This window comes from Pelophylax lessonae (genome assembly GCF_965119305.1).
Source record: "Pelophylax lessonae genome assembly, chromosome: 10".
In the NCBI taxonomy this organism is placed as follows: domain Eukaryota; kingdom Metazoa; phylum Chordata; class Amphibia; order Anura; family Ranidae; genus Pelophylax; species Pelophylax lessonae.
This window is the reverse complement of record NC_138777.1, coordinates 35,998,079-36,010,283: the sequence shown is the minus strand read 5'-3', so window position 1 is coordinate 36,010,283 and position 12,205 is coordinate 35,998,079. Positions and strand designations below refer to the sequence as shown.

General features: G+C 41.5%; 1 protein-coding gene across 1 annotated transcript in view; it reads left to right on the top strand.

The window, feature by feature from the left end:
* Positions 1–12,205, top strand: part of LOC309565923 (uncharacterized protein) — a 150,442-nt gene that overhangs the window by 19,297 nt on the left and 118,940 nt on the right. The window contains exon 2 of the mRNA XM_082270953.1: positions 154–322. Coding sequence (XP_082127079.1) covers positions 154–322 — 169 coding nt within the window. The remainder of the gene's footprint in view (positions 1–153; positions 323–12,205) is intronic.

The window sequence follows — 12,205 nt, the reverse complement described above, 5'->3', positions numbered from 1 at the left end:
AGTGGGACTGCAAGATAAATTCAGGCATGTCTTGCAGTTAAAAATTACATTTGAAGATGCACTATGAATACAGAACTGCATTATTTTGACTTAAATATCTGCCTGGAATTCTGCTTTAAAGATAACTCTATGCATTCTACTATCTCTTTGCAGAAGAAGATGCTGACATCATCCAGTGGGATTCCCATTGCAGACCAGGTCAGTTCACTGACCGTGGGACCCAGAGGGCCGATTCTTTTGCAGGATTTGGTCTTATTGGAGGAAATGGCTCATTTTGTCAGGGAACGAATCCCGGAGAGGGTGGTGCATGCCCGTGGAGCCGGTAAGAACTCAAACTTCTGACCTCACCAGGAGGCCTCATAGCTTGCAATCAGATTCTCATTTTTAGAGCCTGTGTCAATAGGCTTGTGTTCACATTAGAACTGCTTTCCTACCTGTACAAATCTATAGGATGCAAAACAGCAGCATAATTAGAACTTTCAGGGCCCTGGTGCAAGAAACATTCCCGGGGCCCTTTACTCCCATTGTGGGGCCCTTTATTACAGTACTGCTGTGGGACCCTATCACATGTTCTGCAGTTGGCCCCCTTTCTGCTATCTTAGGGGCCCCTCACAGTGGCTGAATGCCAGGGCCTGGTCACAAGTGATGCCTTTGTGACCCTGGTAGTTCCACCACTGGTGTAAGTAGTTTGTTTATTTTTGTTATTGAATTTTTTTATTATTTGTTACTATTTCATTTTGTTTTATTTTTTTACACTTTTATTTATTTTATTTTTACATTTTTTTAGGAACCCCATTGGGGCTTTAATAAAAAATCAGGGGTTCAAACAGACCCCTGATGTTTCACCTTTGAGACAGAGAGAGGAGATTGAGGACACAGCCCTTAATCTACATCTCTGTAGCCTCAGCTGCACAGAATGAGTGGACAGGAATACTGTAGCTCTGTACAGAGCTTCCCATCAATTCACAAACTGAAGCATAGTAAACACAATTTACTATGCTTCAGTTATAAATGGTTTATTTATTGGCCCCTTCCTCCGCTCTCCATTCTGAAAGCATCCCCTGCAGCAGCCAGCAGGAGAGGGGAGAGTGAAGCCTGCAGTGCTGCAAGTGGACAAGGGAGGGACCTGGGGAGCACACAGGGTCCCTGGGGAAGCAGGATAGGAGGGGCGGCATCTATGGCATATAGAGAAACCAATGCCCTCCATCTTCCTCCTGCATCCGCTGAATGACTGCGGAATGGAGAGGAGGAGAAGCAGGGATTCAGAGGGTTGCAGGAGGAAGATGGAGGGCATTGGTCCCTCTATATGCCACATCCGCCACCCCTCCTATTCAGGTGTACAGGGGAGTCGCACGGGCCCTCTGGAGCATGGGGCCGAGTTAAAGTTGTGACCCCATGCAGCCCCTGAAGTTACGCCCCTACTGCAAAAGCAGCTTGAAGCATGTCAACAGCCAGTCAGATGCAGGTCATTTTATTCTAAAGGATCTCAGAAATGGCTGAACCTGATGTCAAATGCATGCTACATTTTCCCATCAACACAAGTCCAAAGTGAAAACTCAAAATGAAAAATAGATAAAAAGCACCAAATTGTTATTGTGTAAGAAGCTTTAAGTATGTGCGAAAGGTACCTTACATCAGGCATGTCCAACCTGCTGCCCGAGGGCCGCATGCGGCCCAGAACCTCAGGCAATGCGGCCCACTGCCCCCTGACAATTTTTTTTTTGCTGGGTAGGAAGGAAGTCAGGTCGGGGGCACGGCCACAGCAGCTTCCAACTAATGGTAGGCAGAGGGGAGCATGTGCAGTGTTTCTGACTCTTACCACCATGACCACTTCAAATCACTGAAGTGGTCATGGTGGTTAGAGTGTTCCTTAATTATCGTTCAGAAGAAGTAAACCTCTGTATACTGATTCCATTTCATTTGATCATCCTCTAGTTGTGTTAAATCAGTGCGGGGGGGCGCGGCTGCGCGCAGTGGCGTAGCGTGGGTTGTCAGCACCCGGGGCAAGGCAAGTAATTTGCGCCCCCTAACCCGCGGGATTTTAGCACTCGAATCTCTTCCACTAGATTAGTTAACGAAACCCTTACCCCCTAAGCACATGTATTGTTTGTTATGAAAATACTGATGTAATTAAAGTAAAATGCATCTAAATACAAGTTTGAATGACCAGCGTGCCCCCTTTCAATGCAGAGAGACCAGCGTGTCCCCTTTCAATGCAGAATGACCAGCGTGGCCCCTTTCAACGCAGAGAGACCAGCACGCCCCCTTTCAATGCAGAGAGACCAGCGTGTCCCCTTTCAATGCAAAATGACCAGCGTGCCCCCTTTCAATGCACAGAGACCAGCGTGCCCCCTTTCAATGCACAGAGACCAGCGTGCCCCCTTTCAATGCAGAGAGACCAGCATGCCCCGACCCGCCATTTTCAGCCATAGGGCGGCTGCGCTGGACATCTCCCAGCCTAAAGATGGAGGCAGCCACAGACAGTGTGTGAACTGTGTGTGTCATAGTCAGACAGACAGAGTGACACTGCGGATGCGCCCCCCCAGATGTTGCGCCCGGTGCGGCCTGCCCCCCCTGCACCCCCCACGCTACGCCACTGGCTGCGCGGGGGCATTTTATTACTTCTATACCTTAACTATAGTATATATTTAATATGCGGCCCGAGGAAAATTTCTCTACACTCAATGTGGCCCAGAGAAGCCAAAAGGTTGGACACATACTTGTACCTTACCCCATCTTCATCTCACAGCACAGCACCTAGGTGGGAATGGTGTCACACTTCTTCCGCCGATATATCCTGGGGAATAAGGAGCTGCCAAAACTTTGACAGAAGACAGTCTTGCAATGGACTAGGGCTTCTTTTCAGGAAATGTGATATTCCCCGCATTTCTCATGAATCTTGAGTTGGATGTTCTATCCCACCTGCTGCTGAATTGAATATTACTGTTATAATATAATCAAATCTAGATAAGGGGAAAATCTAAAACTTCCATAAGTAAGCCTGGAGAGAATGGAGTAGAAGTACTGGGGTCTTAGGATTGTGCTTTTGATGTTAACATTGTAGTTTTGTTGAAGTATCTGGATTGGGGGGCAAGCTACCTCTCCACCCCTGGGGATCTCCAATAACCCCCTAGCTTGTTACCGAAGAAAATCAAAATTGAAGTGAAAGCAGAGGTCCAGATACAGCTTTGTTACCTTTGCTTGAATGGTCACTCCATTCATCAATTAGAAGAAGTCATGACAAAATAAATTCTACAGTACAGGTAGACCGAATTTGTATCCACAACATCCACATTTCAAAATAATGCGTAAGATAATTTTGACCAGATTCTTATTAAAATACTGTATATATTGTCAGCAGCTGATTTCATCATTACTTTCAATCTCAATTCACATTTAAGGCCTGATGAAGGAGGCAATGTTTAGGCCCCAAAACACATTGGCTTGGTGACCATGCCTTTTATTTGATTTTGGAATCTATATCTGACCTTGCAAATCTCTGGTGTGGCACTTGATTTCCATAGATAAGCCTGGATATTAATAATTAAAGCCAATAAATTAAACCCTGTCGCTAGTTTCAAAACCTAAAAAAGCAGTTCTCGCTACAAAAAGAGCAATTCATCTTTTTCCGGTTATGCATTCCACTCTGCCTGAACTTCTCTGAGGTAAAGAAAGATGTTTTCTCAAAGATTTATTCTGTAGAACCCTTTTAGGTGTATCAGATGCCTTGCCCCCCATTTCGCTGGGGTCTATTTTGTTGCCCTCTGCATCACTACTGCATCTTATAGTGACAGGGGCTGGCGGAGGAAACCATAGAGCGCAGTGGGGGACACTTGCACCCTCCCCTCCTGAAATTGTTGCATGTAGAATATATTTGAAGAAGTTTCCCCCTTCAGCCCTAAAGATTTAGCATGGCAGGCAGTAGGACAGGTAAGAATAAATCACTTTACAGGGAGGACTGTATTTCAGGTTGTAATATAAGCTTTAAAGATCCTACATTTATTTTCATAGCTGTATCATGTGTTCCTAGCTTTCCAACATCTACCAAAACCTTGAAACATCAGATTTGAATAGACTGATGCTTTAACCACTTAAGCCCCGGAAGATTTTACCCCCTTCCTGAACAGGGCCTATTTTGCGATTCGGCACTGCGTGACTTTAACTGACAATTGCGCGGGCTGTACCTAAACTAATTTGACGTCCTTTTTTTTCCACAAACAGAGCTTTCTTTTGGTGGTATTTGATCACCTGTGCAATTTTTTGATCATGCGCTATAAACAAAAAAAGAGCGACAATTTTGCAAAAATAACAATATTTTTCAAATTTTTTATATGAAATTCCCCCCAAAAAATGTAAAAATCAAAATTTTTTAACATTTTCGGCCAATTTGTTTTCTGCTACATATGTTTTGTAAAAAAAAAAAATCGCAAAAAGCGTATTTTAAATGGTTTGCGCAAAAGTTATCGCATTTACTAACTAAGGGAAAGATTTTTGTCATTTTTGTTGTTTTTTGTAATGGCGGCGATCTGAGATTTTTTTGCGGTAATGCGACATTGCGGCGGACAGATCGGACCCTTGACTGACATTTTTGACACTTTTGGGGTTACCAGTGACATTTCTACAGTAATCAGTGCTATACATATGCACTGTTACTGTAAAAATACACTGGCAGTGAAGGGGTTAACTTTTTTGAGAGGGAGGGGTTATGTGTGTCCCTAGGGGCGTGATTCTAACTGTGATTGGCTGTGGCTTGAGGTGTAGGAACAGTGATCAACGGTCCTACATAGTAGAACCGTATGATCACTATTCATACACAGGGGAGAATGACAGGCGGCTTGTTTACATTAGCTGCCTGCCTTTCTCCCTCTGCACCGACGATCGCCGAGTGACCGAGTTTACTGCGGCGGTCGGCAAGCGGTTAAAGGGTAACTCCATTTTCATGGGGAAAAAAATAGCAAATAAAGAAAAAACAATATAGCGTATACAATTGCAGGACAAATCATATTGGGATTGAATGTTATTAAAAATGACTTTTCCTTTTCCATCTGCAGCTGTTGTAATTTTCTGAAAATGCAATGCAATATGGCTGCCTGGAGGTGTTCTGTACACAGAATGTATACTGATCACACCCCAGAAACATCATTTCCTGCTTGTGTGATTGGCTCACCAATTTTCCCAGAAGTCTGCCTAAGATACAAGTCAGATTTCTGGCATCCCCTGCAACAAAAATGTCATTTTAGGTGGGATTCTCCCAATAGGAACACGTCTAGAGGGATGCAGGCCCAGCAGCTTTCATCATTAGAGCCCTGCAGCTGCCACAGCTAATAGATAATTATGAAACCACTCCCATTAGATCCATTCAGCACAGAGGAACAAACAATGATTGCTTCAGAATAACAAAAGGTAGGAATCTGCAACAAAGTTTGTTAAAGACCTTGTAAAGTATAATAGAACACCCAGAGGGGAATGTTTTTTCTCAACAAAAGTGGAATTACGCTTTAAGTAGTCCTATCCTAAAAATCGCACTGTACATAAATCAATAAAACACTGCAACATGATCAAATACTGTGTATTTTTTAATAAAAAGCATCTCTTTATAAACTTTATAAATAAAGAGTGCTGCTCTAACCAACATTGTGTGACTTGCATGAGGCACAGGCAGAGATGACGTGGTCTCTATCTATCAGGTGCATAGGAAATTCAGTCTGTAAAGGTAATGAAAACTGGCCTAAACACAATATTCAGAGAGTAGTGATTTATTATTCATACTCTCAATGGTCTAAGGGTATTAGTCATGTACCCCAAGGTTCAGTGTTGGCACCCTTACTTTTTTACTTGTTTAAAAAAGATATAGAATTTTGGATTAAAGGTATAAATATAGTGTTGAAGATAACACTGAACAAGTAGTGGAATAGCATCCATACGGGATGTCCCCAACCTCCAAGCCGACCTCGATGCAAATAAGTTTTAATGCAAAAATAAATATAATAGTGTTGCGCTACCCTCTAAAGTGATAAGTGTGTGTGTATGTATATATATATATATATATATATATATATATATATATATATACCTTTACAAGAATGCGTGGGAAATTAGCAAATTAATTATTAGCTATTAAGGTGCAAAAATAGGGATCCAATATTCCATAAATGTAAATAAATATATATATCATCAAACCAAACCATATAGGATGAATAAAGTGCAAAACAAGTGATGCAAAGTGCTCAGTGTGCCTGAAGAGACAATAGTGTAAATGAATCACAAAAACAGTGGAAAAAAGTTTTTACCACTGTTTTTGTAACTTTTAACCACTGTTTTTGTGATTGGATCCGTGGGATATTGTGATTCATGTACACTATTGTCTTTACAAGCACACTGAGCACTTTGCATCACTTGTTTTGCACTTTATTCATCCTATATGGTTTGGTTTGATGATATATATTTATTTACATTCATGGAATATATTGGATCCCTATTTTTGCACCTTAATAGCTAATAATTAGTTAACTCATTTCCACACATTCTTGTGAAGGTATTATATATATATATATATATATATATATATATATATATATATATATATATATATATACTGTATATATATACACACACTTGACACTTTAGAGGGTAGCGCTACCCTATTATATAATATTATATATTTTATTTCTTAGGATAAGCAATTCAGTGGCAGCAGCAGCCCTACTCATTCATTTCCTCACATTTATTATCCTTTACTTTACGTTGCCATCCTATTACTGTGATAATGTGAGAGGCCAATACATTTATAAATAAGGTTTAATGTTTAATGGGGGCTAAAAAACATTTACACATCATACATTCTAGGTGGAGAACAGCTGGGGGAATCAATGGGGGAGAAGGATCTGGGTGTTCTGGTACACCAAAGGCCTAATAATAGCATGCAATGCCAAACTGCAGTTTCTAAAGCTAGACTATAGAGAGACATCATTTTTCCCCTGTATAAATCATTAGTTAGACCTCATCTGGAATATACAGTTCAGTTTTGGGAACCAATTTGCAAAAAGGATATCAGGGAACTGTAGAAAGCACTGAGAAGGGAAACCAAACTGATAAGAGGCATGGAGGAGCTCAGCTATGAGAAAATATTAGAGGAACTGAATTTATTCTCTCTTGAGAAAAGGAGATTAAGGGGGGATATGATTAACTTGTATAAATACATAAGGAGTCCATATAGTGAATTTGGCGTTGAGTTATTTACAGTAAAGTCATATAAAGGACAAGGGGGCAATCTTTACATTGGGAGGAGAACAGGTCTACCCTCTGCATACAGAAAGACTTCTTCCCAGTAAGAGCTGTGAAAATATTGAATAGGCTCCCTTAACAACTAATTCTGGTCAGCTCAGTTGATTGTTAAAATAAATTAACAAAATAAAACTGGATACTAATATTTATAGGTATTGTTGATCCAGTGAATATCTGAATACCTTCTGAAAGGATCAGGTATGAATGTTTGTCTTCCTTGGTGGAACAAATTGGACCATGCCTTAAAGGTTTTCTTTTTTTTTTTGTCTTCCTCTGGATTACCTGTGGATATAGGGTTCTGTACATGGAGATTTTCTATTTATTAATTGTTTCTGTTGGTTGAACTAGATAGACATGTTTTTTTTTCCATCCTGACTAACTATGTAACTATGTTTTTCTCTATCTAGGGCTTAGTCACTGAGGGGGGGTTGACACACTTTATACGGAAGCAGCTGCAATGCATGTTCTAAAAAAAGCCTGGTGTGTCATGCAGTAGACGGCATGCCATAGTATTAGGTATATTGGAATGATGACAGACCGGAAGTTGGCCATTAAGTAGAAATATTTCACAATGGTGTCTCAGACTGCCTAATCTCTTAATGAGTTTTTGATGTTTCTGATGGCATAATCTTACCTTGTGTCATTAAATAACTATATGGCTCATTACATGTAGAATACATAACCTCTCTGTATAAACACAATTATTGTTATATGGCAACTATTGTTACATTTTTCACATGCTGACAATAAGGCTCCGTTTACATCTAGACATTCCGGATCGCAGGCGGAATCGCCGCAATTCCACCCGCAATCCTGAATCGCTGCAAATTGCGGGACGCACTTGTGATTCCCGTTACTTCCAATGTCACCCCAATCGCAGCGTTAATTTGCCACGATTTGTCGGAAGACAATTGGACAATTCCTGGAACTTCTTTTGAGCAACAGACGGCCCGTGTTTCTACGCGATTTCACTGCAATTCGTCGGGCAACAATTGCAGCAAAATCGCACCGCTGTTGGGGTGCCATTGGAAGTGACGGGGATCACAAACGCGGCCCAACATTTGCAGTGATTCTGGATCGCAGGCAGAATTGCGGCAATTCCGCCAAAAATCTGGAATCGCTGCAAATTGCGGGACACGCTTGCGATTCCTGTTACTTCCAATGTCGCCCCAATCGCCGCGTGAATTTGCCATGATTCGTCGGACGAAAATTTGACAATTCTTGGAACTTCTTTTGAGAGACAGGCGCCTCGCGATTCTACCCGATTTTACTGCAATTCGTCGGGCGACAATTGCAGCAAAATCACGCTGCCATTGGGGTGCCATTGGAAGTGATGGGGATCACAAGCGCATCCTACCATTTGTGGCGATTCTGGATCACAGGTAGAATTGCAGCGATTCTGCCCACGATCCAGAATGCCTAGATGTAAACAGAGCCTTAGTGCCCATTCACACTAGGGCGACTCACGAGGCGACTTGTGTCGCCCCAGGTCGCTTGACATAACCAAAGCAATGTAATTCAATCAGTGCCGTCTTAATTGCCACTACTGAAGTCGCTCCGACTTCAGAAAAGGGTCCGGTACTACTTTGAGGCGACCAGTGATCCGACCTGTCCCATATACTTCAATGGGAGTCGCCTCCTTTTCTTAATTGAAGCGACTTGTGATCCGACTTGTCATCCGACTTTGCAAAAAAATGGTATTGAACAAGAAAAGAGCATCATTTTTATTAGCACATGAATATGTCTTCTGTCAACCTGGCCGTTTTTCTTGCAGGCATTTATCGGGCATTTTTTTAGTCAGGCATGTCTTTTTTTGTATTTAGTGTCTGGGGGTCTAAAAAGTGTACCTGTCAAGTTTCAGCTCTGTAGCATGTCCAGAACCCCTAAAAAACAGCATTTTTCTTATAATTTCAGTAATGCGGCTTCTCTGCGGCTGGCTTTTTTTCTTGCAGGCATTTATCGGGCATTTTTTTAGGCAGGCATGTCATTTTTTGTATTTAGTATCTGGGGGGGGGGGGGGGTCTAAAAAGTGTACCTGTCAAGTTTCAGCTCTGTAGCATGTCCAGAACCCCTAAAAAACAGCATTTTTCTTATAATTTTTAGTAGAAAACTAATGCAGTGTCTTTCCAGCTGTCTTTTTTCTTGCAGGCATTTATCGGGCATTTTTTTAGTCAGGCATGTCTTTTTTTGTATTTAGTGTCTGGGGGGTCTAAAAAATGTACCTGTCAAGTTTCAGCTCTGTAGCATGTCCAGAACCCCTAAAAAACAGCATTTTTCTTATAATTTCAGTAATGCGGCTTCTCTGCGGCTGGCTTTTTTTCTTGCAGGCATTTATCGGGCATTTTTTTAGGCAGGAATGTCATTTTTTGTATTTAGTGTTTGGGGGGTCTAAAAAGTGTACCTGTCAAGTTTCAGCTCTGTAGCATGTCCAGAACCCCTAAAAAACAGCATTTTTCTTATAATTTTTAGTAGAAAACTAATGCAGTGTCTTTCCAGCTGTCTTTTTCTTTTTTTTTTTTTTTTCTTTTCAAAACATCATATTGTGATTAGCCAAATAAAAAGTCGCCTCGCGCTGAAGTCGCGCCTAAGTCGCGCCAAAGTCGCGCTAAGTCGCGCCAAAGTCGCGCTAAGTCGCGCCAAAGTTGCGCTGGAAGCGACGCGACTTTAGTGGTCGCGGCAGTGTGAACCGGCACTTCTTGTCAGCATGTGAAAAATGTAACAATAGTTGCCATATAACAATAATTGTGTTTATACAGAGAGGTTATGTATTATTCATGTAATGAGCCATATAGTTATTTAATGACACAAGGTAAGATTATGCCATCAGAAACATCAAAAACTCATTAGGAGATTAGGCAGTCTGAGACACCATTGTGAAATATTTCTACTTACTGTATTAATGACCAACTTCCGGTCTGTCATCATTCCAATATACCTAATACTATGGCATGTCGCCTACTACATGACACACCAGGCTTTTATATAGAATATGCATTGCAGTCATTCATTTCCATCCTAAGAGCATTAAAGGGCCCCGGGCAATGCAGTGCCAATGCACTGGGGCCCCGCCTACATCACCCACGAGATTAAAAATGCAAATTATTGATAAGGTGATATTTATTGGTACCTCCAACAAAATCAGTATTTAACCCTTTTAAGACCGTAAGGATTTTCCCCCTTAATGACCAGGCCCTATTTTGCAATTCGGCACTGCGTGGAGCTTTCTTTTGGTGGTATTTGATCACCTGTGCGATTTTTATTTTTTGCGCTATAAACAAAAAAAGAGCGACAATTTTGAAAAAAAAAAACAATATTTTTCACATTCTGCTGTATAACATTCCCAAACAAAAAATGTAAAAATCTAAATTTTTTAACATTTTAGGCCAGTTTGTTTTCTGCTACATATTTTTTGGTAAAAAAAATCGCAATAAGCATATTTTGATTGGTTTGCAAAAAAGTTATTGCATCTACTAACTACGGGTAATATTTATGTAATTTTTATTGTTTTTTTTATTACTAGTAATGGCGGCGATCTGCAATTTTTTGCGGGACTGCAACATTGCGGCGGACAGATCGGACCCCTAACTGACATTTTTGACGCTTTTGAGGGGAACCAGTGACATTACTTCAGTAATCAGTGATAAAAATATGCACAGCTACTGTAATAATGCCATTGACAGGGAAGAGGTTAATACTATTGTTGATCAAGGGATTAAATGTAAGCCTAGGGGGGTGATTCTAACTGTGGGGGGGTTGGGCTTGTGAGATGATCATAGAGACATGCAATCCTATATAGCAGGATCACATAGCCTCTGTGATCATTGCAGGGAGAAGGACGGACGGCTGTGTTTACATCAGCCGTCCGTCCTTCTCTGTCAGCGTGGGGAGATCGCCGGTGTCAGGTGCCAATCGGAGCCGCCTGACACACGCACTGGCTCCCCGGCTTTCAAGCAGGGGCGGGAGCGCCTAGCCCCCTAGCCTCCTGAGAGCGAGCGATAAAGAGCTACGTCGTTTTGCCCAGGAGCGGCTGCCTCCCGCAGTAAATCGTCAAGTGGTTAAACATTAAATGAATAAATAATAAATCATTAAAAAAAAGGCTAAAAAAATTAATAAATTAATAAATAATAAATAATTAAAAAAAAAAAAAAAGGCTAAAAGGCCTAGATGTGCACGGAGGCTCGACTGTAGGCTACATTTCATGTCAGCAGATCAGTAAGATGGTCAGTCCATTCAATACCTATACGTTGATTTAGTGTAGATGTTGGCAGCCTAAAACGGCCATCAGAAAAATGCGATGATCTACCTGAGAATGGTGGAATATTCCAGAGGCTGATTCAATGAACCAGCCGTCTCCCAAGTTGTATTTATGTGTTTATTATTATTCCTCTTATACATCACTAATATAATTTGCTGCGTACTACACAGAATATTGAGCTACTCACGTCAGTCTCTACCCCTGATGAGCTTTGAAGGCCCCTCACATCTCACATCAGGTCCTGCCCCTGAGGAGTTTGAATGGATATCCCTACAACAGATACATAAGCACACACCCTATAGCCAGTTTTAGCCACTCACATCTCACATCAGGTCCTGCCCCTGAGGAGTTTGAATGGATATCCCTACAACAGATATATAATCACATACCCTATAGCCAGTTTTAGCCACTCACATCTCACATCAGATCCTGCCCCTGAGGAGTTTGAATGGATATCCCTACAACAGATACATAAGCACACACCCTATAGCCAGTTTTAGCCACTCACATCTCACATAAGGTCCTGCCCCTGAGGAGTTTGAATGGATATCCCTACAACAGGTATATAAGTACACACTACTCTATACGCAGGGGTAGACAACCTTAAAGCAGAGCTCCACCAAAAAGGGGAAGTCCCACTTTAACCACTTAAGCCCCGGAGGATTT